The 19,651-nt window shown below is 42.5% G+C and overlaps 3 protein-coding genes across 3 annotated transcripts; 1 reads left to right on the forward strand and 2 right to left on the reverse strand.

The window, feature by feature from the left end:
- The first annotated feature begins 248 nt into the window (after nucleotides 1-248).
- LOC136436126 (vascular endothelial growth factor receptor 1-like) lies at nucleotides 249-18,243 on the forward strand. The gene is made up of 16 exons (XM_066429877.1): nucleotides 249-362; nucleotides 974-1,125; nucleotides 1,930-2,143; nucleotides 2,887-3,015; nucleotides 3,666-3,837; nucleotides 4,442-4,557; nucleotides 4,851-5,017; nucleotides 5,409-5,562; nucleotides 5,956-6,114; nucleotides 6,574-6,743; nucleotides 13,936-14,061; nucleotides 14,478-14,557; nucleotides 14,988-15,028; nucleotides 15,810-15,909; nucleotides 16,368-16,470; nucleotides 17,776-18,243. The coding sequence occupies exons 1-16, from the start codon at nucleotides 251-253 to the stop codon at nucleotides 17,881-17,883; spliced, it is 2,103 nt and encodes a 700-aa protein (XP_066285974.1). The 5' UTR covers nucleotides 249-250; the 3' UTR covers nucleotides 17,884-18,243.
- On the reverse strand, nucleotides 8,804-13,418 carry LOC136436124 (zinc finger protein 431-like). The gene is made up of 2 exons (XM_066429872.1): nucleotides 13,285-13,418; nucleotides 8,804-11,530 (listed from the first exon to the last, which is right to left on the reverse strand). The coding sequence occupies exon 2, from the start codon at nucleotides 11,499-11,501 to the stop codon at nucleotides 9,636-9,638; it is 1,866 nt and encodes a 621-aa protein (XP_066285969.1). The 5' UTR covers nucleotides 11,502-11,530; nucleotides 13,285-13,418; the 3' UTR covers nucleotides 8,804-9,635.
- A 483-nt stretch (nucleotides 18,244-18,726) lies between the features above and the next one.
- LOC136437154 (zinc finger protein 525-like) lies at nucleotides 18,727-19,113 on the reverse strand. Its single transcript, XM_066431635.1, has one exon. The coding sequence runs from the start codon at nucleotides 19,111-19,113 to the stop codon at nucleotides 18,727-18,729; it is 387 nt and encodes a 128-aa protein (XP_066287732.1).
- Nucleotides 19,114-19,651: the final 538 nt, after the last annotated feature.

The raw sequence follows: 19,651 nt of genomic DNA on the forward strand, positions 1-19,651 counted from the left end.
TGATTTATATTTTTTATGTTTGTGTGCTTTGTTGTCTTTTATGTCATACCTTTCGTTCCCGCAAACTGCCCGGCCGGGCCCCGGTTTGGAAATGTGACCCTAGCATTAGGTTGATTGCTTTGCCAAAGCTCCGCTTGACCAGGTCGTGCAAAATGACAAGATGAATTAGAATCTTGAGAGGTGGGAAGAGAGGGGGAGGAGAAAAGCAATAGTTATTAACGTGTCATTTCTAACTTCACTTTAGTCTCTGATGTTGGACGTGTCGATAGACGTCTCCACCCCCAGTGGCAGTGTAGAAGAAACCCTCTTCGAGCCACCCGATAAGAACGCCATCGTCACCGTGGACACCAACAACGATCACTGTAAGTACATAGGCTGCTACAATGGCTTCCAAAACGGTTACCTTGGCTACCAATGGCCAGTGGTGTTGTCAGAGCTGCGATAGCTGTTACCATGGCTGTCAGGGGTGCTGGTGTGGATAGAGCGCTGAGCTTGTCGTCATCGATATCATCGTTTTTCAATTATTACATTCTCCGTCGGAAGACTCTAAGAACGCCATAGTCACCGTAGACACCAACATCAGTCATTGTGAGTACATAGGCTGCTGCCATGGCTACCAAAACTGTTATCATGGCTATCAGAGCTAAAAAAAAAAGCTGTTACCATGGCCACGGCAAGGTTGTAACCATGGATACCGTGTGTGAATCGATCCATATGCGCTTTTTGTTTTGCCTTTTTTAACAGCCATCTTAGCCACGGGAGAGCTATGTTTTCGGATCGTAGTTTTGGTCGGTGAACGCAATGGATGGAAAGTTATAAATGGGTTTTGATGTGTTTGTCTTCGACAGAAAAAAGTAATGATAGCCTGGAACAAATCTGGATTAAAATATTCCAGGGACATTTCTGTAAGAAAACGGCAGAGTGTGGTAAACAGTAAGGACCTCTTGCTCTAATGTGCCCTTGACCTTTACAGGTGGTATGACCCTCACGGATGCATACAACGCGAGGCTCTACCTCTACCATCTGAACAATGAGACGACACATGTCTCCTGTGCGCATGCGCGGAACTACCCGCCCCACAGCCGTGGTGGGATGACGTCACCGATCACCATAGACATCTTCAGGGTAAGGCCATGGTCATATCATATGCGTCATTGTGAAATCTCTTGTCGAGGCTTCACCCTGCAGCATTTATTCATTTATTAATTCACTCTTTCACCCTTCACTCACTCACTGTTATATCTATTTCTAAGAACCCTCTCTTTAGCGAGGACCACCCGCTAGGAGACGTCACCACGAGACCTGGTCTTTAATTTTGTAATTCAATCATTTATTCGTTCATTCATTCATTCATTCAATCATTTATTCATTTATTCATTCATTGATTCACTCACTCTCTCATTCATTCATTCGCCCTTCTTCAGGAACAATTTAGCGTAGACGACCCATTCAAAAACATGCCTCATCCCTGATCTCTCCTGTTGTCATTCATTCATTCCCGTTTTTCTGCTAGCTTCCCTTCAGCGCAGACGACACAATCAAGAACAAGCTGCACCCTGACGCGGTCTCTGGTGTTCTCTCATTCATTCACTCACTCACTCACTGATTTACTCACTGACTCACTCGCTCAAATACTTTTTCTCATTGATTTACTCACTTGCTCACTGACTCAGTGACTCAAATACTTTTTCTCACTGATTTACTCACTGACTCACTCACTCACTCACTCACTCGCTCAAATACTTTTTCTCATTGATTTACTCACTTACTCACTGTATCAGTCACTCAAATACTTTTTTCTCACTGATTTACTCACTGACTCACTCACTCACTCACTCACTCGCTCAAATACTTTTTCTCACTCATTTACTCACTCACTCACTCACTCACTCACTCACTTATTCATTCATTCCGTTTTTCTTCTTTTAGCCGCCCTTCAGCCCAGACGACCCAATCCAGAACAAGCTGCACCCCGCCACGTGGTCCCTGATGTTCACCGACAGCTGGGTGCGGGAGAACTCCCCGTACGTGGTGATTGACATGACGGTGGGCCGCCTCAGGACGGGCCGATGGACCAGCTGGGTCTGCCGGGCCACAGGAGATCCACTAAAAATGACGGTGAACCTGGCGCTGAAACCTGCAGGTTAGCAACTCACAGTTATTTTCAACATGTAATTATCGATTACTACATTTAACTGGAAGTTCAGACCGACGTTCAGACTGACGGACGTTCAGACTGACGGACGTTCAGACTGACGGACGTTCAGACTGACGGACGTTCAGACTGACGGACGTTCAGACTGACGGACGTTCAGACTGACGGACGTTCAGACTGACGGACGTTCAGACTGACGGACGTTCAGACTGACGGACGTTCAGACTGACGGACGTTCAGACTGACGGACGTTCAGACTGACGGACGTTCAGACTGACGGACGTTCAGACTGACGGACGTTCAGACTGACGGACGTTCAGACTGACGGACGAACCAACGAGTGATCTAGATACATGTGTGTAGTCACTACGTATTACCGAGACTGACTGTTGATGTTGTATTTATGTATACAGCCAAACCTGTCTAGGGATTGCAAAGAGTGGCCACAATGTACATGTGATCTTTTTGCAGAGGTGGTCACCTGTGTAGGTTTCAATATATTAATGGCTATGTGGCCCGTATGCAGTGAAGGTACAAGCTTGACTATAGTGACCAATCAAGGGATTTTGAGAAATGCTTACAAAATACAGGTGGTCACTGTATAGACAGGACTATCAATGCTTGTGTCAACGGATAAAATTATCTAAGCCACCAAAAAGTGGCTACAATAGCCAACATTGTACTTTTCAGAGGTGTGGTCACTAAAACAGGTTGTATTGTTCTGATCGTAGGTTGCCCATCTGGAAAGTACGGCGGCCGGTGCGACCGCGACTGTCTGTGTGAGAACGGCGCGGCCTGCCACCCCTTCAACGGGGCCTGCAAGTGTCGGCCGGGCTGGAAGGGGGTCGCCTGTGACATCGGTAAAGGATTGTTTTTGTTCCAAGGAACAAAAGGTCGCCTTCTTCGAGATGCATTTTTGTTTTCAAATACACAACTATTTAGTTTACAGATAGGTTTTATTTGTAGTTCTGCTGTTGTCGTTGGGACACCATGACTGAGCGGTCCTCCACCACCTACCCCTTTCCTTGGCTGCTCTCATAGCTTCCGTGAGGCCAATAATAATAATAATAATAATAATAATAATGGTTTTATCCGGTTCGTGTAATTGTACAGATTCAAAGGGCCTTTGGGATTGGTCCTGAATTGCTCTGACACTCACAAATCACACAATACTGGACGTCTAATACATTACTGGGACATTCCGGTCCATTCCTTTATGCTGTCTTCTCAGCTTTGTATCTGTCTTCCCCTCTTTTGAGCTCCTGGCACTGTCCCTTAAAGGTTCTCCTTGATTAAATGTAACGTATGGTTTCGTCTTCAATCTACACTTTATAGACAACCCGATTACATGATTATCAGCATAACCTTTAAACAACCGGGTCAAACGTTCGAAGGCACACAACTGTTAAATTGTCATTGATACAATTTCTAGTTGTTGCTGTAGACAAATACTTAAGTTTCTTATTGCTAAAGTGTGCCTTGTGGTTTCTTATCATATCTTCTTTTACAGACAACCCAACTGTCGCTATTACTACCAGCATGCCCTCTCATCAACATCCGGGTCAAAGGTTGAGCCTAACTTGTCATGCGCACAACGTGGACGTGCACACGATGTCGTGGACGAAGGAGGGCGCCAAGATGCCGCTGCGCATGGTGGTCTACAGGGTCCAACCTAACCCCAGGTGAAGGAACTGAAATATAGCCTGAGTACCTGCCTCCCTAGTGGGTCCCTAGTGTACCGCTGGGATATTCGTTCGTTACCAAGCGAAAATAATAAGTCAGCGGCAAACTACGGAGGCGGGTGCACAGGCTAATCGAAAGAATCATGTTTAGTTTATTTGTTGCTAACCGTATGAATTTTTCCCTTTGATTTGATAGCTGACTTTCTTCTCTTCTGGTTTTACATCGACATGAATCATGGCCCTGGTACCATACTCCCTAGTGTATATCTCTAGCTCATTCTATTCTTTAGCAAGCGAGTGAGTCAGCGTTAACTACGGATGTTAGTGCCCAGGCTATCTGAAATAATCATGTTTATTTCTAGTATACTGTATTTGTTGCTAGCCGTATGTTTGTTTTCCTCTGATTTGATACATTTCCTTTCTTCTTTCGTCAATTTCTCGTTTTACGTCTACAGAAATCATTTGCAACTTTAATATATAGTAACTTTGTCAGACTCCGGATCGGCACTCGTCACAAAACTCATGATCATCACAAAGCAATTGCAAACATCATTTGTTTTGCAAGCCATTAATTCATCTGTTTTTCCTCTTACGTTACCCACAGTTTGACCTTGAAATTCAGCCGATTAGAACCCCAGCACGAGGGGACATACGTTTGCTCAGTGGTAGACGTCGACGGCGTGGAGAGAAACGCTACTTACAGTGTTCATCTGCCTAAGGGTGAGTTCACAATCTACATGTAGCATCAAGACTTAAACAATTCATCGTGTAGCCTTAACTTGAGTACTGTTTATAGATTAGTATTACAATATCATTTAGCCTGTAGCTCTCCTTCAGAGAATGACGCAACTCCGGCTGTCTATCTTTTATCTTTTTAGTAGAAATAAATTAGTAGAAACAGCAAAAAAATACATGCGCATCAAATACGGAAAAAATATCTTTCCTTGAATTAGAAGAACCGCCATTCAATTACGTGAAAAAAAATAATCATTTGCTGTACTGATCTGGACTAGGATATCCGACTGGCCGAAAAGGACTCCCGCCTTGGGCCCTGGCGTGTATCCTCTGCGCCTGCGCCGCCACCATCATTGTCGCAGCCGTTGCCGCCGCCATCTTGTTACGTCAGAGAAGGGACAGAACTGAGGAAGAGAAGGACAGCATCGTGCAAACATGGCTACAGGTGGGGGTTCAAATCGTCTTTTCTTATTAGAAAGAGGAAACTGAAGACCATCAACGCTCACAAGGCTCACAACGGAATGGGGTATGGTGGGGTGGGGTGTGTTATAGACTTCAGGACACCTAAGGACTGCTACTATTATCGTATACGATTCCATAAGGTCACAAGTCAGAAGAGAATGGATCGATTGTCCTGAGAAAAGCCAAACTACCTTTTTAGCAGTTAATTCTATTAAGCAACAAAGGTCACAATGCACAAAACACAGACACAGACAGACAGATATCAAAAGAATACAAAAACGTTCGTATCATTGAGGTCGTACAGAATGTTCTGTAGTTTTGTTGATCTTTTGTTAATCTACATTTTTACATTTATTTGATTGTGTGTTATTTAGGAGCACGACCACGCCCGGAAGTGTTGGGAGAGGAAGTGCTCTGACCTGGTCATCCAGGGGCACATCGGACAGGGCGCCTTCTGTCAGGTTGCCATGGCAACGCTGACGTGCGGGGACTCGGCCTACAAAGTGGCGGCAAAATCTGTCCGAGCTGGTGAGTGCCAAAGCAAAAATTCTTAAAATATTAGAGTAGAGTGGAGTGGGGTAGAGTAAAGCAGTGTTCAATTCCATGAAGTCAATGCAAAAAAGCGCTTTTTTTCTGTTCCTTTATTTCTGTCTTAGTGTGTAGTCAATGCAAGAATATCTAATACTACTACCTCTACTACTACTACTACTACTACTACTACTACTTCTACTACTACCAAAGGCACGTCGTCTTCTTATCTCGATCAGTGAATGCCAAAAAATAGGCAAAATAAATCAATCACCTCATCTTCCTCATCCAAAATACTTTTGTCGGCTACGCCAAATATTATCATGTTGTTACGCATACATCGTGTTATGTGTCTAATTGTTTATTCATTTGTTTTTTTGTTTGTTTGTTTAGACCAGCGCAGTAGCCTAGTTGCACGGAGGGACCTGCTGCAGGAGTTGACGTTACTGTCCGAGTTCCACAACCCGAGCGGCAAGGGCACAAAAATCGACCCCGAGCAGATGTGGGTTCACCCGAACATCGCGCGCTTCTTCGGCTTCGTAGTCGAAAAAGGTATCACTAACATGATGCATTATTCTATTTCATCACACTTGTTCATTAAGGATTGAGAACAAAGCATTCCATGTTCATGTGTTTGTCGTTTAATTCGCTTCTATCGGACTGAGAACCTGTCTTTACCTCAAACAACATTAACCTTCTGGGCGAAAAAAGTGCTATACATGTATGTACATTGCTGAATCTCCGAAAGTCTATCCGTTTTACCTCAGGATAAAACTGAGGCCTTCGTTAATTTTTCGTCTGTAATCATTTCTGGGGTTGTGTAGGAATTGCAAGTACTTTGGATGTCATCTCAGAGACTAATGTCATTTTGTCCTGACGAACATTTTGAATAAAATGTAAATAAGCTTGACTACAACTGCGGGACGTTTTCACGACGGTAAATGCAGAAGAAGTCGATAATGATGATGTCTGTTTGCTTTCATTTTGACTGAGGTTATATCTTTACCGCAGACGACATACACCTCCTGGCTGAGTACGCGCCTCACGACCTTCACAACTACCTGACCTCGTGCCGCCATCTTTGTATCGAATCCGGGACCTTGGCGATGGACCAAGATAGGGAGTTCGTCCGATTCGCTCTGGACGTGTCGCAGGGGCTGGTGGAGCTCCACAAACAAAAGGTCCGTTTTCATTACCTTCGCCGAGAAGGTTATGCAGAGGGTAGCGTTTGTATGTATGTATGTGTGTGTGTGTGTAATGTACAGGATAACTCAAGAAGGCTTGGATGGATTGTCTTGATATTTGGTAGGTGGGTACGTCTTGATGAGACTTGGAAATGATTAGATTTTGGGTCCCCTAGCGGCTTGTTAAGGTACTGCAGCGGAACTTCCTGGTTTGATATCTCGTGTTCTGGACATGCTATGGAACTGATTTTCAAGTGGTAGATAGCTCTTTGGACAGAGAGTAAGTGGTATGGGTTTGGGCCCCCTAGCGGCTTTTTTGGAACTGCAGGATCAGGTTTTGCAAGGGAAAGGGAACAACTCAAGAAGGGCTTGATGGATGGCAATGATTTTTGGTTAGTAGTAGGGGTGGGTACCGGTACAAACAATTCAGGTCCGGTCCAGGTCCAGGTCCAGAGGGTCAGGTCCAGGTCCGGACCTGTACCTGTACCTGATTATAGTAGTGTCGCAGTACATCATATTTTGGAGAGCGAGACACACGCAAAAGTCTCCAAACGTCATGTCTGGAACGATATAATTTGTTAGGTTTGCACTTTGTCTCAAAATTATAATTATACTCTTCTCGCCGTCTGTTTACTATTCCTTTAAGTGTTTCTAGGTATGATTCACAACTAACGTCTTCAAAAACGAAGTTAAATCTGCTGTTTTGTATTTTCTTAGACCAGTTATGTGGCCGCCTGGTACTATGAATTTTCTAATCGGTCCATAGGCCGGTCCACTGATCTTTTTACGGACCGGTTTTTTTGGACCGGTCCATTAAGAAATACCGGTTTTGTACCGGTACACGGTACCGGTACCCACCCCTAGTTAGTAGATAGCTTGAGTGATGATGTACATGATTAGATACTTTTTATGCAAATCAGTATCTAATTTGCATAATTAATGAGGAAAGTTTATCCATCCGCCAAATTCCATGATAGGACTCTGAAACATGTGACATAAGTAACTGAGGAAGGGAGAAATATTAATTGATATGAACTATGCAAATGAAGACCTCATTTGCATAATTAATGAGAAAATACTATGACTCAAGATGGCCTTAATGGATGGTCATGATTTTTGGTATGTAGATAGCTTGTGTGATGCTCAGAATGATTGGACAATAATTATGCAAATCAGATGCTAATTTGCATAATTAATGAGGCAACTTCAAAAATCTGCTTTGTGCCATGATATGACTATTCAAATTGTAACTGAGGAAGAGAGAAATGTTGAACATAGAAAATATGCAAACGTGGGCCTAATTTGCATGCTTAAATGAAAAACATAATTCCATACTGGTAAATGACTGAAATGCCATGCATTTAATACTTCCTTGTGGCATCGGGAAGTTATGTAAAGTGAACATCGTCGAATCAAATAATGCTAATAAGGGCCTCATTTGCATAATTGATGATCAATATTAGCACAACCTTCTTAATCTCATACTTTGTTAAGCTCATACTTTGGACATGTCATATTTTAAGACAATCAACTGGTCTGATTTATAATTGATGAGAAACACTCCTAATACGTCAGTCACAATGGTTAAAATCATTTGGCGAAGGTATGAGGTCGTGGAACTCTAGTTTTATGTTCATTTATTTATTCATGCAGGAAAAGGTACACTCAGGCAACAAGCCTGTTGTTTTAGGTATTCCTGTACTAAGATACGCCGAATGATAGTTTCAAAAGCAACTGGATAACATTTTCTAAACAGCCAGACGTTTCAGACGGCATCAGACTTAGTTTAATAAGACTTAATTTCATATTGTACCATCCTAAATTGTCTTCCGCGCATTAAAATATGAATTCAGAGTTTTGCTATAAAACTTGGTTCTGCAGACCTTACCTTTAGTTATTGACCATAGACAGCGGATGCTGTCTGACGCCTCCGTTTCGAAAACGTTGTCCAGTTGCATGCATGAGGATTTGAGGTACTGTCATTTGGCGTAAAACCTCTGTGTTTATATGTTGTAAATCAAGTACATGGACCGCAAACTAGTGATCAGACCATGCAATTATTTCGAGGAAACATTCAATTTAATTTTGGCATGTGCTATAAATTATCTTCTTCTTTTCATTCTGTCGATCTGTTCTAATCATCATAATCTAATCATCATAATGTTTTAATATAATATACCAATTAGATATAATCTAAAACGTTTCGATATAAGAAAAAAGGACGACATAGTGTTATATACATCAACATTTGGGTAGCTATAGGCTAGAAATTTCGACTAGCAATACTAGTATCAATGTGTTATAGAATATCTTCACAAAATTAAGGTATACATTATATACTATTAGGTTTACAACATCAACTATTAAGGTGGCATTCAGGAAGAGGGGCCTAAACGGAAAGGAAGCGAAATATTTTTAAGTTTATCTTTAGGTTTATACAGAATCATAGTCTCTAGTTATGCTACTAAATGTACATCGCGGTGAAACTGCACTACACTTTTAGCGGTGTTTTCCACCAGCGGTGTTTTTCACCAAAATTGTCGCACTGACCACATTTGTGTTTCGAGTCTTCACATGTACTTTTACGGTTAGACCTGTCAACTGTCCAGTAACCGCAACTGTCAACTGTATCCATAAGAAGTGTGTTGGACCAAGTCTTGGTTTCAATAGATTTTTCTTCGTACATGTAGTAGAATAGTCGCAGTGTCGCACTGGTCACATTTGTAGGGTTTCTCGCGTGTTTGTCTTCTCATGTGGAGGCCGGGTTAGAGCTTTTAGCCGCCTTGTATCAGCACTCCCCCCCCTATTGTTGGGTTTCGAATATTGGTGTGCTTTGTCATGACGTGGCTGTCTACTTGAGATTTCTGTGCAGCAGAATAGTCATACTGGTCACACATGTAGGTTTTTTTTACCTGTATGTACTTTCACGTGACGGGATAGGTGAGATTTAATAGCCGTTCTGTACCCGCACTCCGCACACACGTAGGGTTTTTCACCGGTGTGCTTTGTCATGACGTGTTTGTCAAGTATAGATTTCTGTCTAGCAGAATAATCACATTGGCCACACTTGTAAGGTTTCACACCTGTATGCGTTCTCATATGTATTTTTAAGGAACCCCTGTCAGCCGTCCTGTGTCCGCACTCTCCACACATGTGTGGCTTCAAACCTGTATGTGTTTTCATATGTCGGGATAGGTGAGACCTGGAAGCAGTTCTGAATCCGCACTCTCCGCACATGTAGGGTTTGTCTCCGGTGTGTTTAGCCATGTGTAGGCCTAAACTTCCTTTACGAACAGTAGAATATTCGCATTGATCACATTTGTAGGATTTTTCACCTGTATGTATTTTCATATGTTTGGATAGGCTAGACCTGTCGGCCGTTCTGTATCCGCACTCCCCACACATGTAGGGTTTGTCTCCGGTGTGTTTAGCCATGTGCTGGTCTAAATTTCCTTTACGTACAGTAGAAAATTCGCACTGGTCACATTTGTAAGATTTCTCACCTGTATGTATTTCCATATGTTGGGATAGGCGAGACTTGTTGGCTGTTCTGTACCCGCACTCCCCGCACATGTAGGGTTTGTCTCCGGTGTGTTTAGCCATATGTTGGCTTAAATCTCCTTTACGTACAGTAGAATATTCGCACTGGTCACATTTGTAGGGTTTCTCGCCTGTATGTCTTCTCATATGTTCCGATAGGTGAGACCTGGAAGCAGTCCTGAATCCGCACTCTTCACACATGTAGGGCTTTTCTCCAGTGTGTTTAGCCAAGTGATCATTTAAATCCCTTTTCACTGCAGCAGAATAGTCGCACTGGTCACATTCATAGGGTTTCTCGCCTGTATGTCTTCTCAAATGTTCCGATAGATGAGACCTGTACTGCGTTCTGTACCCGCACTCTTCACACATGTAGGGTTTTTCTCCAGTGTGTATAGCCAAGTGTTCATTTAAATCCCTTTTCACTGCAGCAGAATAGTCGCACTGGTCACATTCATAGGGTTTCTCGCCTGTATGTCTTCTCATATGTTCCGATAGATGAGACCTGTAAGCAGTTCTGTACCCGCACTCTTCACACATGTAGGGTTTGTCTCCGGTGTGTTTAGCCATGTGTTGGCTTAAATTTCCTTTACGAACAGTAGAATATTCGCATTGATCACATTTGTAGGATTTCTCACCTGTATGTATTTTCATATGTTGGGATAGGCGAGACTTGTCGGCCGTTCTGTATCCGCACTCCCCGCACATGTAGGGTTTGTCTCCAGTATGTTTAGCCATGTGCTGGCCTAAATTTCCTTTACGTACAGTAGAATATTCGCACTGGTCACATTTGTAAGATTTCTCATCTGTGTTGTGTTGGGATAGGTTGCTCTTGCCATCTGCCTTGTATCCGCGCTCCCCACACATGTAGGGTTTATCCCAAGTGTGTTTAGTAACATGGCGGTCTAAAGAAACTTTCAGGGCAGTAGAAAAGTCGCACAGGTCACATTGATAGGGTTTCTTTGTGTATATCAATCGGTTATCCTTTGAGGCTACCCAATAGTCACATTCCGCACTCGCGGAGTGTTCGTCCACAATACATTTCACCGTAATCCTGTCCGTCTGCTCTGTTCGAACTTGTACGGGATGATGCTCGGATTTTACACCGCACGTTTCCCCACATGGGATGCCTACTTCCTTGTCCTGCTGTCTTTCAGTGTCTAATTTCCCACCGCTTCTTGTCCCGTGCTCTGGGTGTACAGTTGACAGATCGTCCATTGCAATCTGACTGCCTCTCTCGTCTATTCCTGAGAGAAATGTAATAAATCATTCAAACCTGAAACACAGGCAACATTTCCATACTGTCTTTACCTGGCCTTATTGGCCTGGAAACATAGAACACATTGACAGCACGGCATATTCCACATCATCCAAGGTTAATCTCCAATTATATCTAACGGCTAAAAAGATTGTATTCAACTAAAAAGGCAACATTTTCGAGAAAATGTAGAATATTCCCCTCTGATTACGTTTACCTCAAATATGATATCCTTAGCATTTACCGTAAGAGAATAATGAAGTTTCTGCATAAATCATGGAAAGGAGGTCCGCATTAGCATAATCTATGTTCAGGTGTATTCAAATTTCCCAAAAGTAACTACATATGAACTATGATACCGGTAGCATGTACCGTAAAGGCAATACAAATATCAGCATAAATTATGCAAAGTAGGTCCTTGTTAGCATAATTTTTGTCCAGGTGTATTCACCTTTCCTAATACATGTAACATAATTCATATCCAGGTGTATTCAGCTTTCTTAAAGGTTCATACATCTCAAATATGACATCCGCAGCTTTTACGGTAAGGGAACTATGTATATACAACATTGGCCAGGTGTGTTTACCATTCCTAAAGGTACCTATATCTCAAATATGGCATCCGTAGCTTCTACGGTAAGGGTAATACAAGTTCCTGCATAAATTATGCAAACGAGGTCCTCATTAGCAAATGAGTTCCTCATTAGCATAATCTATGGCCTGGTGTATTCACCTTTTCTAAAAGTACCTACATTTCAAATATAACATCCGTGCCATGTAACATAAGGAACATATAACTTTCTGCAATACCATTAGTAGAGCTACCACTCCACATCTTCTTGGTTTGGGGCAGAAGAAGAAAGAAGATTAGAACTGAGGCAAGCAAAAACAGTATATTCCCTCCTAGGAGGGGAATATAACTAGCTGAAAAATGAGTTTTCATTTCAAACGGAGATCATTTCCGGTTGCAATAATGACTTGATCATTTTACCAGTTGGATACCATCTTTGCAACAGTCATATCTGCTTGGAGATTAAACCAGAATTGCTTCGGAATCAAACAACGCAAATAGGTTTCAGTGTTCTCACCAGAATTTTTTCACAGCATAGGGGTCAGGTACAGAAGGCCAACTTTACGCGGTGCAAGTCACGCATGGAGTGCTGAAGACATGACCAGAGTAGGGAGTCCGGCATGTTCCCCCAGAAAATTTGTAAATTCATAACCCAATGAGACATTATTTCATGCATTTTGAGGGATAAATTTTGTAAAGTAGACTTTTTCCTCTGTCACAGCCTCGTTCTAAAGCCAAATATGAACTTTTTATAAGATTTATGAAGGGTCACAAGGTTTGTCCCAGAAAGAAACACAGGTTGAAACACAGCATAGGGGCCAGATCACAGCATAGGGGGTCCAAATCACAGCATAGGGGGCCCCTATGCTGAAAAGGCCTGGCGAGAACACTGAGTTTTCAATCGTCACCGTGGCATAACTTGACTTGACCTGATTTTATTGGGATGGTGACGATACAATTCACATGGGCCATGGGCACCATTGCCTGTGTCTTGACCCACACATAGAACACGTAACAAGGCATATATGATGATGATGTCCACAATTTAGTTCACCGTACGTAATTCCCCCCTCCCCCTTTGAAATCAACTACTAATCTTCCAGTAAAGAAACCGTTCTTTCTACGAAGAATTTGCAGACATAAAAGAGTGGCCAGACAATAAAAAATCTCACCTTCCGCCTTGTCGTGCTGCTCAAATGCTAAGGTATTGAATTGTCTCGAAAAAGTGTGTCAGGCTGGGAAGGAATGAGATACTCCAAAAAATGGCGGACAAGCAAACAGGCACTGACGCTTCTGTCAAAGGTCAAAGTTGATATACCTGATTACCCCATACTGTTGTAACCATGCTCGTCAAGGATTGGATGTCCACAATGATAACGATCTAACTTTACTGCCAGAACAACAATGTCAAACATGTCCTTCATTTCATTTCTTTTATTTATTTACTATTTATTTCTTAATCTTTTGGGCGGTCTTTCTAGGTAACCGAGTCACTGATTTTCAATTAAGGGAGCCGTTACAAAATAACTGAATAAATCAGGATACATAAACTGAATCAATAATGTATTCACAATAAGATAACATGAAACATAACAGTTGAACAGAGGAGTAACGATAACAGTTCACACAAACACTCAAGGATTTTGTCTTCTTTTATTTTTTGTTTACTTTTATTTGTTTGTATTACGTCCCTGATTGTTAATCTCTCAAGGAAATCCATGGGAACAATGAATTTAATTCTTATTCAACTATGATAACTCTATATCAATCTGCTCCAAGAACACTTATAACTGTTCTTTATCGCGCTATCTTATCATCTGCAGATCGTTCACCGTGACCTTGCAGCCCGGAACGTTCTCATCTGCGAGAACAGGGTCGCCAAGATCTGCGACTTCGGGCTGTCACGTGACATCTACGAGGAACGGGAGTACGTCACAACTACAGCAGAGGTACAGGCTTCCTGACTTTTATACCGAACGTCTTAAAACATAAAACGAGTCTTTGCTGTCATGACGTGATTTGAGAACAGTCTTCACAGCATTGACTCGGTGGGCTTTAATCTTAGTACTCGGGGTCGACTGTCGGTGATAACAGCGGTAGATCCGTCATACGACGCCATAGACCTGTCGTAAGATGCCACATACATGTCTTGCGACGTTGCAGACCCGTCGTATGACGCCATAGACCCGTTGTACGACGCCATAGACTAGACCCGTCGTACGACACCATAGACCCGTCGTACGACGCTGTGGACCCGCCGTACGACACCTTAGACCCGTCGACGTCGTACGACGCCATGGGGGGGGGGGGCATATTTATCTTCACTTTCCAAAACTTCAACTACGTCGCGCTTTTCTCCTTCCAGACCAACAGGGCCAGACTGCCGATCCGCTGGATGGCGCTGGAGTCGCTTCAGGACGGAACATTCACCACCAAGACAGACATGTGAGTAGCCCTAATGGTTGAATATCAAGGTTTTTAATTCACAACTAATACATACAATCACAGTCGACGTTTCGGAGGCCGTCTGTCACCTTCCTCAGGACAATTCTGACTGGTAATATTGCATATATATATGACAATATTTGTGTTTATTGTTTATTCATTAGTTATCGATTCTTTGTATTATTGATATAATTTTGAGCCACCTTGGTTAACCAAGCATTTAGTTATTTCTTGTTACGTTGAACCCTTGACATGCCCTCATCTCGACGTCTATGAAAAGCGGCCCAAATGGCCGAATGGAACTTTTTTTCGATAATAAATAAAGGCACAAACAACAAACAAACAATACTTTATGTATGGGACAGAATATATGACTAAACGTTTGGGAACGCATTGTACATAGCGCATTGACCTGTATTCATCTTTTCAGCTGGTCCTTCGGAATCCTTCTGTGGGAGATTGCAACCCTTGGTAAGTCCTGTCGCTTCAGTTGGTTTACTTTCTTCGTAACTCTCCAATTTTCCTATCATGGCGCCAAGTCTATGTGATTTTTTTTTACAATACAAGAAATATCAGCTTATAAAAATCATGTGCTGTGCTGCACTATTTCCTCTTCAATATTGTCCTTGTTACTTTGAAACTCATTCATTCTACCATTCTCCTAGTTTATTGAATGCCCTGTGTGTTTTGTATGCACTGTTTATCATCAGGGTAAGGGAATGAAAAATGTCCTGTTTTGTCCCACTGCTCTGTCAATGTCTTTCTGTTACCCCACACTACAAATCTGTGTACTGTAACTACGAAATCGAAAAATGGCCTGAATCCTTGAATAATTTTAGTTAGTGAATGACTGAATAAAAAAAGCTCCTTATTCACAACCACATATTCAACAAGAGCCGACGTTTCGATGACCGACTGTCATCCTAGGGGCAATTCTGGCTTCTTCACTGTGCACTGAGGGCCTAGATAGTCTCTACCAGACTAACCGCATCGGCTATGGAAAGAACATTTGCCGGGGGCCTTTGGCCATGGAGGATAACATTCCCATCCGCAGTTGCAATATTTGACCCTATCTCCATAGCCGACTCCCTTCATACAGTCTATTTGGCCAATTTCTACTATTTTCCCAGCGACCCGTGGAGACTGGTAGAGTCTAGGGCCTAGAAGTGTCGACCCTTTTATATATGTGTTTGTGAATAAAGAACTTCAGTATCGTGACCTGCATCTTACTGCCTTGCTCTACGCTGTCCAGGCGGAACCCCGTACCCCGGCATGTCTGCCGACAGAGAGATCATCAGCTGGCTGGAGGAAGGAAACGTCATGGAGGTCCCGGAGGACTGCTGCCAGGAGCTGTAAGCATCTCTTTTCAAAACTTAAAAAAAACGTCTAACGTTCTAGAATCTCCTCTGACTCACACCACATTTTTGAAAACCAAAATAAGAATGGATGCTAGATCTATGTATGTCTGTGGATGCTAGATATATGTATGTATGTATGTGCGCCTTTCGGTGCCACATAGCACAATAGTAACAGAAAGCCGAAAATAATTTCATCAGGTTGGTAGAACATAGGATATTTGGAGTTTCTTTTAACACAACCAGGTAATCTCACCTGCTGACGTTTCGGTGTCTGTCAGACACCTTCTTCAGGGCTTCAAGCTCAAGGATACAAGCTCAGCCACGTTTGGGATTACGTTCCCGGCGAGGCAAAAGCGCCACCTACATCGGCTACTTATAGCGGTGAGAAGCAGTACTCCAGTCAGAAGCTCTGGTTGTGTTAAAAGTAACAGAAAGCGTTCTCTGTCCCCCAGGGGAAGCCTGATGTGTGCCTGCTGGTCGGGTTGCCCGGAGTCCCGGCCCAGGGGACAGGAGATCTTCAATCAGCTCAGCAGCCTACTGGCGCTGGAGGCGGAGGTGGGTAGTCTCTACCAGACTAACTAAGCTAGCCCTAGTCCTGCTGAGCCCGACAATTGTCTGTTTGCATATGCTTGTTCTGTATGCTAGCCCTGATCATGACAATTGTTGGGTTGAGGGTATTTCTAGAATGTGTACATTGCATCCGCGCTGTTGTTGTAAAGCGAAGTAACTAAAAATGAGCATTATCAAACTAGTGCTCTTTGTTTCAAAGGTGTCTGCGCACTTCAGCAGTGGGGGTATATTTTTGCTCTAGAAATCCTGCTAGTATAGGGAGAATCAGCAGCAGCATATCTTGATCCTCAAGTTCTGTATCCATTGAGAATCAGCAACATACTGTAAATGCAGAAATGTTCGCGGTGATTTTATGTTTGCGGTTTTCACGGCTAACGTTTCACTGCGAACTTAAAACCACCGCAACTTTAGCAGTATGTGACTATAGCACTGCCGCGAAATTAAAACCACCGCGAACTCTCCATTTCGCCTTAACGTGAAATAAAAACCACACGAATGACTAATGCATTTACAGTATCTTGTTGCTCCTGTTCTGTATCCATTGTCGGGCTGCCTGATTAGCTTCTCGTAGGCCACCGTCTGTACATGTTGGACCAAGTTTACAATTCTGTAGGAGGTGGAGGAACACTGCACTTGCAGCCTTGCCCCATCTCAGCATGTTGTCGCATAATTTGCCAGGGGACTTTGGCCTCCACAGGTTTCCTTTTTTTCTGAGCAGTTCCAAGGAGTAACGTCATTCTTACCGCGGGCCAAATCTCGTGGCCAGTTGTTCGCCCTATTTTTTCACCGAATTCTACTGGTGGAAGCTGGCGTTGTGGTAAATCTGCCATCTCTTGCTCCATAAGCGTTAGTTCCTGTAAGTTTACTTTTAATATGTTGATTTGATGATATGGATGACATCCATGCGCGCAAATTTATGCCGTAAGTTGTAAAAAAAATGATATTGGAAAACGATACTTATGTAATAGAATACCAAAATCAAGGCCATAATCAAAAGAAAGAACAAAAATGAAGAACCTATATGTCGGTATATCATGCCCTGTGTGCTCAGTCATTTGTTCAACCTTCATGACCACGTAGATTTCATAATGAAGGCAACGTTTTTTATTCCCACGCTCGCATCAATTTTGGGGTTCCGGGAGGATGTCATCTATATAATCAAATCAACATGGCCTAAGTAGAGAATGGAGGGATTTGACGTCAGTTAACGTTACCGAAAAGCAAACTTCTCGATCCTACTCATGTACTCTGATTTGGAATACTTGTTTCTCTCTTGCCTCTGCCCAAAAGGGATACTTCTTTGCGCCGATCTACTATGAAAGTCAAACAGAGGCGGAGACGGACATGGACGACGTTTCCATGGAAACACCCGAGGAGAACAACGAGAGCTACATGTAACCGGGATCTGCCGAACGCATCTCGGGGCTGCAAAGATTAGGAATGGATACAATATGGTTTTGAGTTTGATTTTATTCAGATCCACAATTAGCTAAAGAATATACACGTACATTGCAGCTACTCTTCCTGTGGTCCATATCAACAGACATAACTGGACAAACCTACATGAGACACAGGAACTCTACATGCACAGAGTATTATATACATGTACATAACAAAATTAACAAGTGAAAAGATAATGATACTTGAGGTCCATATACATTGTGAACAATATCTAATGATAAAGATTTTGCCCTAACGGAGGAGGTTAAGTGGGACCTGCTACTAAATAAAATGAATATATTTGTTGTGTCTTACAAACTAAGTTCATGTTTCTACATTACATTACATTGATATAAGAAAGTGGTATCTTACTACGATGCCTTATGTATACTAGTAAATATAGGGACAGCTTCTTCTCTCTTCTTAGACAACTCTAAATGTGATGGCAGATGAATCTTGTAAAACATGGTTTAATGGCATGAGGAAGGTGTATTATTAGTGCTTCTTACCGAAAACTAGGAAACTTAATACATTTCATGGGAAAAGGCATTTGAATTATTCATGCTTCTTACCAAAAACTAGGAAAGATAATGCATTTTCTCTGGCCAATAGTAATCCAGTTTGGGCCAGTTTCTACCGTTTGTTTAGCTGAGCGGAGTCTGATGTAAAATAAATACTCAAAGTTTATGTTACATAACCCAATGTTGCTCTTAGATTTGTCCCTGTGAAGAATTACACTTTTCTGTGCAGTAGAATATTCGCACTGGTATCAGTTATGGGATTTCTCACCTGTATCAATTATCATACGTCGGGAAAAGTCAGACCTGGGTTTTCTTCAGTGTGTTTAGCCATGTGTTTGTCTAAATTACATTTCCGTACAGCAGAATATTCGCACTGGTCACATTTGTAGGGCTTCACGCCTGTATGTTTACTCATATGCCGGGACAGGTCCAACTTCCGAACAGTTCTGTATCCGCACTCTCCACATATGTGCGGTTTGTCTCCAGTATGGTTGGCCATGTGTGCGTTTAAATAATCTTTCCGTGCAGCAGAATAGTCGCACTGTTCACATTTGTAGGGTTTCAGACCGGTATGCGTTCTCATATATATGGTTAAGTAGGACCTGAAAGCCGTCCTGAATCCACAATCTCCACACATGTAGGGTTTGTCTCCAGTGTGCTTGGCCATGTGTGCGTTTAAAGAATTTTTCCGTGCAGTAGAATACTCTCATCTCCCAAATAAACGTACCGGTACGTTTATTTTTTTCAGCCTAAAAATCCACCCAGTACGTTCTTATTTTGGACGGTACGTTTATTGTTTTTTTGAAAATCCATCGGGGCTTTGCTTACCAGAGATCCCCCTTATATCAAAAGTTTAGTTTTCTTTCCACATTTCCCCCATATTTTTGCTCCTAATTCGCTATTTTTCGACCAAATGACGTGGATTTCCCCGCCGCTACAATGACCCGGCATTTGTGAAATACTGGCGGTACTAACATATCGGTCAATCTCGCTACAAAGTAAACGTTGTAATAAGGAGAAAATAAGACGGCACACTGAAGTTTTGAAATGTATCTTTCATATAAACAACTTTGAAAGTCTCTGTTTACATCGTAAACCAAAGCACGCTGATCAGAAAACAAATTACATGTATATGCCAGCGGCACACGGTGTTTCAAGTAACGTTACACATGTAAAATTACTTACGTGAGATAACAGCCTTTCCC

This window comes from Branchiostoma lanceolatum, chromosome 6, assembly GCF_035083965.1.
Source record: "Branchiostoma lanceolatum isolate klBraLanc5 chromosome 6, klBraLanc5.hap2, whole genome shotgun sequence".
NCBI classification, from domain to species: Eukaryota; Metazoa; Chordata; class Leptocardii; order Amphioxiformes; family Branchiostomatidae; genus Branchiostoma; species Branchiostoma lanceolatum.